Source organism: Psammomys obesus, unplaced genomic scaffold (genome assembly GCF_907164565.1).
Source record: "Psammomys obesus unplaced genomic scaffold, mPsaObe1.curated_primary_1811, whole genome shotgun sequence".
Taxonomy (NCBI): domain Eukaryota; kingdom Metazoa; phylum Chordata; class Mammalia; order Rodentia; family Muridae; genus Psammomys; species Psammomys obesus.
Genome location: NW_026596134.1, coordinates 1,980,559 through 1,997,218, shown reverse-complemented (window position 1 = coordinate 1,997,218; position 16,660 = coordinate 1,980,559). Strand labels below are relative to the sequence as shown.

General features: G+C 45.5%; 1 protein-coding gene across 1 annotated transcript in view; it reads left to right on the top strand.

Annotated features, from left to right (window-relative positions):
* The window catches only part of Rcor1 (REST corepressor 1), an 89,650-nt gene that overhangs the window by 889 nt on the left and 72,101 nt on the right, over positions 1–16,660 (top strand). The window contains exons 2-3 of the mRNA XM_055593087.1: positions 1–142; positions 216–275. Coding sequence (XP_055449062.1) covers positions 1–142; positions 216–275 — 202 coding nt within the window. The remainder of the gene's footprint in view (positions 143–215; positions 276–16,660) is intronic.

Sequence of the window (16,660 nt, the reverse complement as noted above, 5' to 3'; positions counted from 1 at the left end):
GCCGCCGCCGCCGCCGCCTCGGCCGCCGCCGCCCCCAATAATGGCCAGAATAAAAGTTTGGCGGCGGCGGCTCCCAACGGGAACGGCGGCAGCAACTCCTGGGAGGAGGGCAGCTCGGGGTCGTCCAGCGACGAGGAGCACGGTAGGTGGCAGCCGCCCCCGCGCCCGGCCCGCGCCCGCGCCCGCGCTGACCGCCGTGCTCTGCTTCCCCGCAGGTGGCGGTGGCATGCGGGTGGGACCCCAGTACCAGGCGGCGGTGCCCGACTTCGACCCCGGTGAGTAGCGAGCGGCGGGAGCCCGGCCACAACTTTGTTTCCGTGCGCGTCGGCCTACGGTCCGCGGGGGCACCCGGGGCGCGGGGGCAGGCGGCGCGGCACGCTCGCCGGGGACAGCGCCCGGCCCGCTGCGCCCCCCGCTCGGAGGGGACCCCACCTGGCCGGTGACCCTGCCTCCGGGTGAGGGGCACGGCACGCAGCACGGGGTCCCGGGTGGCAGTGCTGGAGAGTTGGCGTCCCGGGGCTTCGCAGAGACTTCTGACTCCGAACCGTCTCCTTGCGTTACCCTGCCAACCCTGCGCTCTCGCTGCCTCCTAACTCCCATCCCATCCCGTCCCGTCCCGTCTCACCCCCTTCCATGGCATCCCATCCCATCTCATCCCGTCCCGTCCCATCCCCTCCCTTCCCATCGCGTCCCGTCCCAGTCTTATCCCATCGCGTCCCGTCCTGAGGGCCAGTGGGGTAACGATTTCCCCGTCCGTCCGTCCGTCCACTCCAGTCAGGTAATAAAAGTGTGCTTTCTAGAGAGCATCTGCCTAGATGAGAGAGCCCCGCTTGTGGCTGTTATTTTAGGATCTGTTTATAAACGTGTGTGTTTCCTTTATTTATTTTTTTCTTTTTTTCTTTTTTTTTTGGGGGGGGGGGAATGGGGTCGGGAGGAAGAGGTTGTGAAAGAATAGAACTATCAAAAGGCTTAGCTGACGACCGTTTCCATCTACTAGAATCCCTGTCCCCAGGAAGGGTCATTTTACTTCCTTCGCCGCTGATCTTTGTGAAAGCGAATTTAAAGTGGTACCAGGGGGGAAAAATCCTATCAGACAAAGGAATTCGCTAGATTTTAATGCCTGCGATTCCATCCCATCTCTGTATGAGACTGTCTGTAAAGGTGGCTGTCACAGGAAATGTTTGGAAGGACATGGGTTTTGTTTCAGAAATAAAACTGAACAGACAGCCTTGTAGGCTCGAGTGAACCCTCCTAGTTGGAGGGCCGTAGACCAGGAGCCTTTCTAAGTAGGTTAGACCACTAGTTTGAAAAGATAAACGCTTTTCCTTGGAAACAAGACTGCAGAAAATTGCAAGGATCTGGTCCTTGAAAAAGGAGATTGCTTTTAAGTTGTTATTAAGGTATTGAACTCTGTGTTTAGGTAAAAGTGAAAACACAGAAGAGAGGGATTCCGGGTGAGCGTTTGGACACCCTGAGAATAAATGACTTGCAAATTTGTGGCTCCAATCGTCACATTTATGTAGCCTTAACTCTCCTCTCCCCGATTTGTATTTTGTAAACTCCTGTTAGTGTGTTGGATAGTCTTCCGCTTTCCCCACATCTTTTCCTGAGAGTCCTTCTCATTTGTGAGGGACAGGACAGGGCCAGGGTTTTTTTCTCTTCTGTGCAGGACTCCATTCCTGGGTTGGCCACCAGGGGAAGCATACTGTTTTTTGGTTACAGTTGACCCTATCCTCATTTTGTAGGTCAAGTCTATCTGCAGTAATACATAGACCAGTAAGCTTGCCACAAAGTTTCTCTCACGAATTATTCTTAAAAACTGAATTGGGCAGACAGACCTTCCAGAAACTTGGTTATTTTTGTTACATATTTTGGAAGTTTATCTAAGTGTTTGATGGGACTGAGGAAAAGGATGTGTTCAGTGGGTACAGGATTTTAGGTCTCTTAAATCTCTGCACTGTCATTCAGGTGCCTGATGCTTTTAGAGTTCGACTCTTCTTTGAAACATCAAGTGAAGTAGAGTAATTTTTGAACAGTTGGGACATTTTTGTTTTTGTGACATGGGGTGTCTCTATAATCCAGATTGTCTTGAAATTTGCTGTGTGGCCCAAATTGGACTTAAATTTGCCATCATCCTACTTCTTGTCTTTGAACTTATTTTGGTTATTAATATTATTTAGATCCTGTACATATTGTGTATCTCAGGATGTTCTTATGCGTGCTAGACAAGCACTCTGCCGCAGAGCCACATTCTCAGCGTGTCTTTGGACCTTTAATGGGATATGTATTTGCTAGAGTGCTAACACTCTAGAAATTAAAACATTGTAAATGTTCACCATAGCTTTATGCCAATTGATTGTTCACATTAATATATCTGAACTTTCTATTTTGTGTTTGTTTTAGTTTGGAAAGGAATTTAACTGCTATGAAATTATTTAAAACCCTGTTTTGTAGAGCTGAGCACTCAGACACATTTGTTTGCTATTTCTGAGTGTGTTTTTTTTTTTTTTTCCACGTGTGTTTTCATTTAATGTAAATTCAAAGGAGAGGCTTCTGGTTTTTGTCTTGTTTGTGTTCTTTTGAGGCAGGGTTTCACTAGTCCTAGTTTGTCCTTGAGCTTTCTAAGTAGGCCAGGCTGGCCTTGAACTCACAGAGCTCTATCTGCCTCTGGCTCCAAAGTGCCAGCATCAAAGGTGTTTGCCACCACACCTGGCTGAGACTTGTGTTTTAGAACAGAAATGGTGCAGCATCTTTTTTTTTTTTTTTTCACAGCAGTTTGAATTTAAACACAAGACAGTCATGGTGCCCCCATCCCCCAAGGTTTGTCTGTGTACTGCTCTGGACTCACTCTAAAGATCAGGCTAGCCTCAAAACGCAGAACTCTGCTTGCCTTCTTCTGTTGTCCCCCCAAGCGTGTGTGGGTGTTTGCCTGCTCCTATGTCTGTGCACCACATGTGTGCAGTGCCCTCTGAGGCCAGAAGAGGGCGTCAGAGCCCTGGAACTGGAGGTGCCTAGATGGATGTTCGTATACCGTGTAGGTGAGATGAATCTTACCCAGGTTCGCAGACAGCAGCTGGTGCTTTTAGTTTCTGAGCCATCTCTCCAGCACCGGAAGACAGGGTCTTTTTGTGCTTGTAAGGACTTAGGGATGACAGCACCTGGAAGGCTGAGGCAGGCTGAGGAGCTCAAGGCCTTGTCTTAAAAACTGGAACCGGGGCTGGGGAGTTGTTCTGGGCATGAGCTCGTGCTGTGAGAACGAGAGGATGGTGTTCAAATTCTTTTACCTCCACGAAAAAGTTGGGCCTGATCACGCATGGCTAACTTCAAGCTTCCATGTTCAGTGAGAGGACCCTGTCTAAAATTAAAATAAAGGTGGATATCGATAAAGCTCCCAACATCCAGATTCCTCTGGCCCCTGCATGTATGTAAACACACACAAAAGGAAAAACAAGAAGGACTAATGTGAGTGTTATAAATAAAGGGTGTTGCTGCTTTTGCTTCCTGCTGAGTGCATTTTCTCTTGGTGCTGGGGATTGTATCCAGAGTCTTGGCATGCCGATTGCATGTTGCTGCTCAGCTATATTTATTTTTTTGAGGCAGGGTTTCACTGTGTAACCCTGGGATATGTAGATTGGGTTAGCCTCAGATTCAGTGCTTCTGCCTCTGAGTGTTGGGATTAAAGGCGTTTATCTCCACACCCAGTTAGTTCACCGCCATTCTCAAATCTTTCTGCCTAAATTTTGAAAGCTCTTTTTCCCCCTTGAGTGAGCAGAAAGCTTTTCTTTCTCTCTTTTGTCTTTAGAGATGATCTCCCTATGTAGCTCTAGCTTGGCTGACCTGGAACTTGAGGTGCTCTTCCTGCTCCAGCTCCCTGAGTGCTGGCTTACATGCTTGAACCACCACATTTGGCTAAAAAATTTTTAAAAACAAACTGATCCAAAAAACCAAGTAATGATTGGCGTAAATGGGCATTCACTGATTTTTTTTTTCTTTCTCTTTGAAACAGGGTCTCCTTAGTGGAGACTGGCCTCAAACTCATGGCAGTCCTTCTGCCTCAGCCTCCTATGTACTGACATGAGCCATCAAGCCTAGCTTGGTGATAATTTTTTCAAGTCTGTGTTACTTATTTGTAGACCTTAGCTTGACCCAATTTCTAGAGTGGCTGAAACTAGGAGTACCTTACCTCGTTCAAGGAGGATTTAGTTCTATCATCCCTCGAAAAGAACAAACAAGATAAATAGAGCACCATAGTTCCGAGGTCCTCCTTTGGTCCTTATAATCTGATGTAGGCTTGGCTGATGGGCTGTGCATAGTTGGGGATGAGAATATCATCTCTGCTCACAAAGAGAGTCTTGACCATTTGCAGATGAAAACAAAAGTCAGAACGCAGCCGCCGCGGCCCCCCCCCCCCCCCCCGGGCTTTGCTGCTGCATGTGGTTTCCAGGCTCTCTAGACACACTTCCCACTAGGTTATGCTGAGCTGTCCTTAGTTTCTCTTACACTTAGTATTGGAAGAGGAGTGAGTGGAGAATGCTTTACTCGATCACTCCCTCGATTCTTTTCTGCATAAGCCCCTCTTATTTTGGTATGAAAATAATGTTTCCTAAAATAATGTTTCCTCCCTCTTGCTGGTAAATATTAAGGAAGGATCTTTTATTTTGATACAGGGTTTCTCTGTAACAGAGCCCTGGCTGTCCTGGACTTATTTTGTAGACCAGGTTAGCCTTGAAGTGACAAAGATCCACTTGCCTCTGCCTCCCAAGTGCTGGGATTAAAGACGTGTGCCACCACTGCGGGCAGAACCATGGTTTTTAAAAAATTATTTTTTTTAGAATTGTGTTCATGTGCCACATGCCACAAAGCAGTAGAGGACCATTTTCAGGAGTTGTTTCTCTGCACCGTGTGGACTCGAGGGCTAGAACTCAGGTCCTTAGGCTTGGTGATCAGCTCACTAAGCCATTTCTGTGGTCCTTTTCTTGAAATTCTAATAGTCCTGGGGTTATCATGCTTAGTTTTGCATGGTGCTAGTGACTGAACCCAGTTTAATGCATGCTAGGCAAGAACTCGCCAACCAAGCTACATCTCCAAATTCTGTCCTCTCTATTTCTTTGGTCATTTGTGCGATGCTCTTTGTAGTTTTTTAGCCAGGGAAGCACAGTGATAGGATGTTACGGTTGGCTTCAGTTGTTTCTTTTCTTTCTTTCTTTTTTTTTTTTTTTTTTTGTTTTTGTTGTTTTTTTTTTTTTTTTTCCAGACAGGGTAGCCCTGGTGGCACTTTATAGACCAGGCTGACCTTATAGAGATCCGCCTGCCTCTGCCTCCCAAGCAGTGGGATTAAAGATGGGTGCCATCATGGGCCATCTTGTTTGTTATTATTTTTGAGGTAGTCTTTAATTTCGACATCAACCAGCCTCGAGCTTGTCATAACTCTCTCACGTCTGCCTCCAGAGTTCACGGTCACATTGGTCTTACTGTGTCAGGTGACTTGTAAAGGTGCTGTGTCTCCTGCATTGTCAGCAGCCATATGAACCTCTGTGTTCTAACTGCATCTCACTGTTTTCACTGACTTTTCTTGGGGGGGGGTGAGGGAGTGGGGTCCCTCCTTTCTGGGAATTGAACTTTGGCCAGGCAGGAACTCTATTACTGAGCTACTTCCACAGCCCGCTTTCCCCTCATGGCTTACACATCTATCCATTCATCTAGTGCACATTTGAAGGTCAGAGGATAGTCCTTAGGAGTTGATCTTCTCCACCGCGTGGGCTCCAAGGATTAAACTCTGGCTTAGTGACCTGCTTAGCCCTTCACCCCAGTCTCATGCAGTTCTGCTGACCTTGACCTCACTGTAGCTGAGGGTGTCGTTCTCTGGCCTCCACCTCACCAGTCGGGGTTATAGGTGTGTGCCACCACCTTGGCAGCTATTCTGTTTTCTGCATGAGGGAAATAGAGGCCTAGAGAGATAAAGTGGCCTGTATTTGTTTTTATTCCCAGTCATTAAAACCATCTCACGGTAGGGCCATTTGGCCTAGACCCTACATTCTCTTGTTGTTTTAGAGCCTTGTTATTAGGTTCAGTAAGTGACGTGAGTCAACTGTAATATGCTTAGAATTTTGAAAAGGGAAGAGTTAAACTTTCAAAAGTTGAAGTGCTAAGATAGTTATATATAATTTGATGGTGGCTTTTTATTTTGTAAATCACTGTAAGGTAAGGTAGAATTAGAAATATAGAATTATAGGTGTGGTCACTCATCTGTAGTCCTCATAGTCAGGAGGGCAGAGGCAGGATGGTTGCCATGGATTTGAGGGCAGCTTGCACTAGACAGTGAGCCCCTGCTTCAGAACGTCAGAAAAGGCAAGGCAGAGGTGACTCATTCATTAAACGTGCATACTGCTCCAGAGTTCAGGTCCCAGGACCCACACTGGGTGCATGTAACACTTGTAGTTCCAGCTCAGGGAACCGAACACCCGGCCTCACCGGCCACCTGAACTCTTAAGCGCATGCTGTCCTCTAACACACATAATTAAAAATTAAAAATACTGTAAAACAAAAATGGAACAAGAGGAGGCAGGAGAGATGGCTCAGAGGTTAAGAGCACTGGCTGCTCTTCCAGAGGTCCTGAGTTCAATTCCCAACAACCACATGGTGGCTCATAACCATCTACAGTGAGATCTGGTGCCCTCTTCTGGCATGCAGGTGTACATGCAGGCAGAATGCTGTATAAATTAACAAAAATATAAACAAACAAACAAAAACAAATGGAACAAGCAAAAATGTTGAAGACAAAATGTTTCAGATGGAATAGTGCTCTCCCCTAAGCCTGCCCATTGTTACCTAAGCCTATCAGGTTCAGTTAAAGCCTACTCTTTAACCCTCTTTTTTTGTTTTGTTTTTGTCTTTTCTAAGACAAGTTTTCTCTGTGTAGCCCTGGCTGTCCTGGAGCTTGCTCTATAGATCAGGTTGTTCTCGAACACACAGAGATCCACCTGCCTCTGCCTCCTGAGCGCCGGGATTAAAGGTGTGCACCACCACCACCTGGCCTCCTCGCTTTTTTTTTTAAGAATTAGTTTGAATTGAGCTGTATTATTTCTGTGATTGTTTGCATCCCCCAAGATGCAGGCAAAATTAGATGTTTAAGTGCTGGGGTAGATGCTTGTGAGGATATGAGGAAAGAGGCTCCAGCAGGCAGGAGCGTGCAGGCCATGGCGCCTGTGAAGGAGAGGGAGGAGGCAGTGCTGACCTGACAGAGATGCTTGAGCTGTGGTGAAGGCACTCGTAAGTGTAAGCACTGCACTGTAGCATTATTGTTGAGGAGGCGGGACGAGAAGGGTCTGGCTTACCTGCTGGCCCGGCCATCGTCTGTGGCAACCTCTCTTTTGTGTGGGTGTTGGAGAAGATCTGAAGGTTCTGGGAAGCTTGGCTGTTTGGATCCCACTTCCTGTGAAGGAAGGAGTGGTGTAGGTGAAGGATGTTAGAATTGATTGTTGATTGATTAATGGGTTGACTTTCGTGGAGCTGGAATTAACCCATAGTCCCGGGATGCCAGGCAAATGCTGCCCACTGAGTTGCAACCCCTGCCCTTTTGAACTTGAGGTGAGGACTGGATGTGCATTCCAGGGGGCTTTGAAACAAGATCTTGTCCCTCTCAGGCTCTGGGATTGTAGTGATGCCCAGCCACACCTAGCTATTAATGCATGTTTTTATATTTCAGTAAATACCACATGTGTGCAGGTGCCCACAAAAGTCTGAAGAGGCTTTAGGTCCCTGGAACTGGAGTTACAGATGGTTGTGAACCCCCGTGTAGGTGCTGGGATCTGAACCTGGCTCCTGGAAGAGCCGTAAGTGCTCTTAACCACTCAGCCATCTCTCCAGACCTTTTTTTTTTTTTTTTTTTTTTTTCCTGTTTACTTGTGCTTGTTTGTTTGTTTTGTCTCTATGTAGCCTTGGCTGTCCTGGACTTGCTTTGTATACCAGGCTGGCCTTGAACTCACAGCGATGTGCTGCCTCTTTTTCCTTTGAGCGCTAGGATTGCAGGTGTGTGCCACCGCTGCCCATTTTAAGGTATCATCTAGCTCAAGATGCTGAAAATCGCTTTGTAGCAGAGGATGACCTTGAGCTTTTGATTCTTCTGTCTGTCTCCTAAGTAAGAGTATGAGTGTGTGCCAGGTTAGCCTTGAGTTAGTGACAGTTTTTCTGTTTCATTGAAGTGCTAAGATGTGATATGTACTACTCTGCTCACCTACTAGTCTTTATACAAACAGGATTATTTGTGTGCGGCCATCTTTGTTGATACTTTGCAAAAAGTATTCTCTCAGTTATAAGGTATACATGTTCTAAAGCTAGCCAGGTAGATTGGTAGGGAGATTGATTTCTTTCCTCTTTTAAAGTTATGCATACAGTGTCCTGCCTGCATGTACTCCTGCACACCAGAAGAGGGCACCAGATGTCATTAGAGATGGCTGTGAGCCACCACGTGGTTGCTGGGAATTGAACTCAGGACCTCTGGAAGAGCAGCCAGTGAGTGCCCTTACCCTCTGAGCCATCTCTCCAGCCCCGTCCCTCGTTTAAAGACAAGGACCTTCTACCAGTTGGTGTGGTGCACACCTTCAGTCCCAGCACGCAGGTAGAGTTAGGCAGACTTGAGTTTGAGGGTCACCCTGGTCTACAGGGCTATTTCTAGAACAGCTAGGAAACACACAGAGAAACCCTGCCTGGAAAAACCGCATAAATAAATGGATTAAAGACAAGGATTGCTGTGTATCCCAGGTTGGTTTGGAACTGGCTGTGTCTGCTGCGTGGCCCTGCTTCTGACGCTTCCTTCTGAGGGCTGTGATCACAGTGTGCGCCACCGCGCCCTGCCCTAAAGCCCTTTTCTCTACCCTCTTCTCACCATGGTATTACAAGTTTTTTTCTTTTTCATTTTGAGACAGTCTTACTATGTGACTCTGGCTGGTCTGGAATTTACTCTGTGGATCTTGATGGCCTCAAACTCAGACTTATCTACCCCTTATCTCCCGTGTGCCAGGGTTAAAAATGTGTGCTCTGATTTCTGACTTATATTTATTAATTTTTGAAACATGATTCTTTTATATTTTCCTAATTATTGGGAGGTTGAGTATCTTTTTTACTTCAAAGGGTTTTTGTTTTTGTTTTGTTTTGTTTTTTAATTTTACATGTGTGCTTGTTTTGCCTGCATGTGTGTTACTGTGTATGCAGGTGTCTGTGGAGGCCAGAAGAGGGCACCAGATGCATTTGTAGCTGGAGTTAGACGTGGTTGTGAGCTGCCTTGTTGGCACTGGGGACCTGGGTCCTCCCTGAATAGCAAATGCTCGGCTTATAACTCAGGTCTGCAGGCACATGCAAGTTCTGCCTGCTGAGCCACCTCAGCCATCCTCCTTTTCTGTTTTCTGTAGTATTGGTCATTTTCTTTCATTTTCATTGTATTGTTTGTTTTAATTAATTTTTTGGAGACAGGGTCTCATTATGTAGTTCTGTTGGGCCTAGAACTTGCTATGTAGCGTGGGCTAGCCTTGAACTCACAGAGGTCTGTCTGCTTCTGCCTCCTGAATGCTGGGATTAAAGGTGTGAGACATTGTGCCAAGCTTCTGTCTTTGGTTTTGAAACAGGCTTTAGCTGTGTAGAACTGGCAGACAGGGAACTAGCTATGTAGCCCAGGCTGGCCTAGAACCTGACAGTGTTCTTCCGCTTAGCCTCCTATGTACTGATGCTACGCATGTGTGTGAGCCACTGTGACCTTTGCTGGCTCTTTTTAAAACAGTATCTCATATGTGGATTAAACTGGCATGCACCTACTCTTCCCCTGCCTCTTCGGGAGCAGGGCTTCTGAGTGGTGCCACCATGTTGGTTCCCACGCCCCTTTAAACAGTTTATTTAAATTCATGGATTTGCTTATTATTTTTTATTCAAGTTGCATATATAGTTTTTGTTTTTAATATTGAGCATAGGGGGAGGATTTAAATTCTTTATTTTTACTCTTAAATTTTATCTATCTATCATCTATCTATCTATCTATCTATCTATCTATCTATCTATCTATCTATCTCTTGTTTTTCGAGGCAGGGTTTCTCTGTGTGGCCTTGGCTGTCCTGGACTTACTTGCTTTGGAAACCAGGTTGGCCGAGAACTCACAGTGATTACTCAGAGAACTCACTGGGATTACTCAGCACTCAGGGAGGCGTGCACCACTGCCCCTAGATAGATTTTAATTTATTTGATTAGTAAGGAATGAAAATATTTCCTTGATAGGGGACTGCAGTCAAAGATGGGTGTTGGTGCCCAGCCACCGTAATGTGTCACTGTAGGACTCTTACAACTCCAAGGACTGAGGCCTTCTGGGTATTTTCAAATTCAACCCTCTTCAGCTGGTGCTATGCTTTTAACTGGCTGACCCAAATCACTCTGCCAGACGACAAGCTCTGCTTCAGTGTCTGCCTAGCCTGCGGTCACAGGCAGCACACTGGAGGGCAAAGTACAGCCGCTGGCTGTGCTTCAGTGTCTGCCTAGCCTGTGGTCACAGTGGCACTGGAGGGCGAAGTGGAAGTGTTGGTTCCCGGAGTAGCAGCTTATTTCCTCAAAAGGGGTTAAACTAAATCCAGCTGTCTTGGGCATTTGCCACTGGTACATAGAAAAGGGAGAGTGTGTGGATAGAGAGATACAACCTGTCATCATTGACAGGAGATCATGAAAACACTAACAAGGAAACCATTAACAGGAAGAGTGCAGTTTAGTATTGAACTGGAGCCTCTCTTGAAGGAAAATGCTTGGCTGCAGCATTTTGTTGCATCCACAGATTAGTTCTTTCCTTGTGACCTTAATGGTTGGACAGTTTGTTTGGTTTTGGCTTTTTGGGGTAAGGTTTCTCTGTGTAGCCCTGGCTGTCCTAGAACTTACTCTGTAGACCAGTCTGGCCGTAAACTCACTGAGATCTGCCTGCCTGTGCCTCCTGAGTGCTGGGATTGCAGGGTAGCCGCCACCGCTTAGCTGTTTGTTTATTTACAAGCAGGGTCTTTCTGTATAGCGCAGACTAGCCTCTGGTGCTCTGTATTCAGCCTCCTAAAGTGCTGGATCCATGTTTCATTGCAGTGGATGAAGTTTGTGTAAGTGCAGTGAAAACAGATGAATGGGAAGCACCTAGCACAGTGACTGGAGGCAAGTTGGAATGATGTGTTACTCCTGAGTGTGTTGAAATAGGCGGCTTTGCAGTTTAGAATGCACTAGGAGGTTGGTTTTTGTTTTTAAGAGTTGTTTATTTTATTGTATATTTATGTTGCCTGTATGTTTACAGCACACGTGTGCCTGTCAGAAGAGGGCACCAGATTCCCTGGAACTGAAAACTCAGTTGCCATGTGGAATGCTTGGACCTGAACCTGGGTCCTACAAAAGCAACCAGTGCTCCTTAATCACTGGGCGACGTTTGGAAGGGAGCAGCTGGTGTGATTATGAGATTTAGGGTTGAAAGTCTAGCAGTGTAGGCTGCTCTTCAGTTTAACATTTAGGTACCGCTAGCTCACCTTCGAAGTATGTTCTGCAGGATGACATTGAACCTGAGCTGTGGAATGATTTTAAGGATGGTTTCATGTTGGGAATGGTTGTGCGCGTCTCTGATCCCGGTAATTTAGGAGGCTGAAACAAGAGCATTGATCAAGTTTGAGGCTAACCTAGGCTGTAGAGAAAGATACTAATTTAAAAACAACAACCACAAAACCCTAGACAATTATTTTATTTATTTTTTGTTTTTTTTTTTTTTTTTTGAGACAGGGTTTCTCTTGCAGCCTTGGCAGTCCTGGACTCTCTCTGTAGACCAGGCTGGCCTTGGACTCACAGAGATCCCCTTGCCTCTGCCACAGCTGCCTGGCTAGACAGTTCTTTTGAATAGGGTATGGAATGCTCTCACTTGTTCAGGGGCTAGGTCCCTCAGAATTGGTCTACAGCAGATGTCCTTCCTTTGTTTTATCCCCATTCTTCTTCCTTCAGAACTCCTCCTTACGCTCTCCTGTCACCAGCAAAGCCCGTGTGCATACACGTCTTAGAATGAGTAAGTCCTTGTGTTGTCTTTTCTAGGGTAGAATAGACGCTGATCCTTGAGTGGTGCGAGGCTGAGCTGCAGAGCTCAGATTCAGTCATGCTTTGGAGTTTTGTAACAATTAGAAAAAAATTCACAGGTGAGCTTTCTATCTTAGAGAAACTGAGAAATTTTAAGAAAAGGATGCAATGAATGTAGATTATATATAGAAATAAACACACCATGAACACACAAACACACAAGAAGTTGATATTAACGGGGTGGCGCAGACTTGTAATCTCAGTACTTGAGAGGTTAAGGCAGGAGGATTGTTAAGGATTTGAGGACAATACATTGAATTCCAGACCAGCCAGAGCTATGCTGAACTAAAGGCAGGGGGAAAGAAAATTAAAATTTATTAAAATTTATGCACACAGACTAAACAGTGTCAGTCTAGAGAAAGGTAAAAAGTTGGCTTGGAAGGGCCAGGCCAACTTGGGCTCTCTGAGCCACTCTTACCTTCCCTCCTTCCTTCAGGTGTAAAACAATGTAAGGTATGATATACTATGCCAAGATAAGATCAACAAGTGCACATTCACTGATGTAATAGCCCGTGGCTGCCTCCTGGGACTCATGTTAAGCCCCTGAGCTAGTCCTCTTCACCCAGCAAACGCTGCAGCAAAACATGATTACCTTGCCATTCTTGTACATATACATGTGTGGGTGTGTGTATATATACATATATATGTTATGTTGCAATATATAACACATGTACAGTAGAAATGTTGATTGATTGTTCTAATAAAGCTCACAGTCAGGCTGGTAGTAGTTAAGTTTTTGTCCAGTTGGGTTGGAGAGAAGGCCTAGCTGTAAAAGGCGTCTCGGCTTACAACCAGAAATGTAAGGTTTGTCAAGTCCTAGGTTATGTGTAGGTCTGAGGTGAATAGCTCATGATAAGGTACTTGGCATTTACAAATTTCCTGTGTGGCAAGTTTCACTTGAATTTTGAGTGTTTCTGTTTTGTATTATACACGCTCACTGCCTGTGTTACTTTCACTGACCATAGAAGTTTCTGGGCCTGAAGCCCTTCTTTTTTTATATTCTTTGAATTTATGTGTTTGCGTGTTTTGCCTGCATGTATATCTGTACTGTATGTGTGCCTGGTGCCTCTTCTGGAAGCCAGAAGAGGGTGTTGGACCCTGGAACTGGAGTTACCAATGGTTGTAAACCACCATATGAGTGCTGGAAATCAATCCCTGGTCCTTTGGAAGAGCAGCCAGTGCTTTTAATTGTTAGCTCTTTAATATTCTGCTTTTAAACTGAACGTGGGAAGGGGCTGGAGAGATGTCAGTGGTTAAGAGTACTTGTTGCGCTTTCAGAAGACGTAGGTTCAGATCCCAGCGCTGCGTGGTGTCTCAGGATCAGCCCTAGCTCCAGGTCCAGGCAGAGTGGATATGCTGTCCTCTGAACTCGGAGGGCACCAGGCAGGCACATGGGCCACAGACAGACAGGCAGGCAGAATAGTCACCTACATAAACAGCACCGGAAGGAGGAAATGAGACCTCAGCTGGTCTGCTCTTAATGGAGTGAATGTTCTGAAGACAGTAATACACTCACGGCAGGTCTCTTTTAGGGAAAGGCCTAAGCAGAAGGAATGACGCCAAGTTCAAGGTCAGTGGGGTTATGTAGTGAATTCTAGGCCAACTTGGGATAGTGTGTGAAACTGCATGTCAAAAAGTCAACTGAACAATCAAAAACAAAACAAACAAAAAAAAGTTTTGTGATCCACAAAGTCAGGTTAAGTATCTTTTTGTTTGTTTGTTTGTTTGTTTGTTTTGTTTTGTTTTGTTTTTCAAGTTGGGGTTTCTCTGTGGAACCTTGGCTGTCCTGGACTCCCATGTAGACCGGGCTGGCCCTGAACTCACAGAGATCTGCCTGCCTCTGCCTTCTGAGTGCTGGGATTACAGGCGTTCGTCACTCACTGTCCCTGGCTCAGGTTAAGTATCTAATGTTCACGTATCACAGTTGATTCTGAGTTGTGGTTTTGGGGGTAGAGGAGAGTGTTTTTGTTGATGCTTTCAATTTCACTTTTATGTGTGTATACCTGTTTGTATGTGGACTGTGTGTGTGCAGGTGCCTGGGGAGGCCAGAAGAGGAGTTGGAACCTCTCTGGAACTGGAGTTACAGGTGGTTTTGAGCTACCATGTGGCTGCTGGGAATTGGATCCAGTTTAAAACTTTTTAACCTTTCAGCCATGACTCCAGCCCCAACTTTGGATTTCTAATTCACTTGAGTCCACCTCCTGAGTCTGGATTTCCAGGATTTTGCCATGCTGGGCATGACCCCAGGCCCTCGTGCATGGGAGGCGAGCTCTCTAACGGCTGAGGTACGTCTTCAGTCCAGTTGTTGTTGTTGTTACTGTTTTCCTTCCTCCTCTGCTGCACTTATTAGTGTGTGCAGACATGCATGTAAGCTGAGTGGAGGTCAGAGGACAGCTTGTAGGAGTTTTTCTCTACTTCCGACATGTGGGTCCTAAAGATTAAACTCAGGTCGTTAGGCTTGGCTGCAAATACCTTGCCCTGCTGAGCTATCTTGATGTTTCATGAGATTTTTTTTTTTTTTTGTTAAGTTTTGAGAAAGTGTCTTACTGTGTAGCAGAGTCTGGCCTGTGGTAGGCTCCGAGTCCTAACTGCTGACATTGCTCATTTGTACCATCATGTTGAGGTTTTAACTTCTGTTGGGTAGGGAGAAGGTAGCATCTTGTCTAGGGCTAGACATTTCTACTTGCTAAGTCAAATCCTCTTGTACGTTCTACCTGGCTGGCCACAGGTTATGAAGTTTCCTGCTCTGGCTGGACGTGGGTACTTCCTGTTTTTGTGTGAGCTTCGTGGTTGTTCATTTGATTCTCTAGTTTATCCCTTTTCTAAGGGGCTTCAAACAGGTTTTTTTTTTCCACCTCCTCTTCTTTTTGTTTTCTTTCCTTTTTAGTTTTTTGGCTTTTTCAAGACAGGGTTTCTCTGTAGCCCTGGCTGTCCTGGAATTCACTCTGTAGAACAGGCTGGCCTCAGACTCGGTCTCTCTACCTGTCTCTGTCTCCTGAGCGCTGAGATTAAAGACGTGCACCACCCTCACCTGACTTCATATGTACATATCTACACATAATTAAAAATAAATTACACAAACTTTAAAAAACCCTTTTTTCATTCTTACTCGTATGTGTCTTGTATATGTATACCGTGTGCACATACTGCCTATGGAGACCGGAAAGAGGGAGTTCCAACTCCCTCTCTGGAACTTGAACTGTAGACAGTTGTGAGCAGCTCATGGGTTTTGGGAATCCAAGCCAGACCGCCTTCCCTCCAGATCTTCCTTCGTCTACACCCCAAATACTGGGGTTTAGGTGTGTATCATCATGTTGGCTCTCCACCCGGCTCAGTAAATCCAGAAGAGCGGGATTATTTTCTGATGGCTATTGTGTCAGTATTGGTGAAAAGGTGTTTGAGCTGATCTCATTGAAATCTGATTACTTAACTGATTGATCATTATAGTCCAGATTTCTCCAAAAGAAAGTCATTTTGAATTATTCAAAAATTAAGAATAAAATAAAAATTAAATACTCCCTGTGTTGGACCTCAGGTTTTACTCATGTTTTCTCATGTTGGGGAAAGAATATCCTTTTAATAACCTTGTTATGTAGTGCTTTGTCTCAGCACCACGTTGCAGTTTATGTCAGCACTCCTAGGCTGAACCGAGGTTTCGTGTATCAGCCGATCCACCCTTCCTCCTATATGCGGCTTGGCAGCAGATCCGTTCCCATAGCATTGCTGCTTCTGGGTAGCGCTGCAAGTGAGCTGAGAGGTTACAGACCACGCGAACTGCAGTCTCGGAGCTTTCATATAGTTTTGGAAATTAAATTTCTGAATACTAAATGCTTTAAGAAAGGGCTTTGTTTCTATAGAAAACAAAGATTGACATCCACATTTTTGTCTTACTAAGAGCATGGCAAGAGAAAAGTGAAGGATTGCTATCAGTCACTTGAAATGTAAGTCCTGTTCACTGTATTTGACACAGCGCTAGCCATGGCCGGTAGACATAGCTAAAGCTTTTACCATTGGCATCTTAGTTGCTTGACTCTTTCATTGTGAAGGAAATGTAGCAATTTAAAAGTATGACATTTGGTTGGAGAGACAGAAGGTCCAGCAGGTTAAGAGCACTGGCTGATCTTAAAGAGGACCCAAGTTTGATTCCTAACACCCACATGGTGGCTCACAACTGTCTTTGACTTTGTTTGTTTGTTTGTTTTGTTTTTCCAAGACCAGGTTTCTCTGTGTAGCCTTCATTATCCTGAACTCACTTTGTAGACCAGGCTAGAGAGATCCACTTGCCTCTGCCTCCCAAGTGCTAGGTTCAAAGGTGTGGGCTGCTATGCCTGTCATGTCTCTAACTTTCAGTTCAGGGGATCCAGTGCTTTTTGCTGGCCTCCACAGGAACGAGGTACCCACGTAGTATACACATGTATACGTAGGCAAAATGATCACATGCATAAAAATGAACCCTAAAGTTTACAAATGGTATTACCTTCCGTAGAAGTAAGACAGTGTGTGATTAGGGGGGTGTGTGTTTTTCTAGAATCTGATTTCCCTC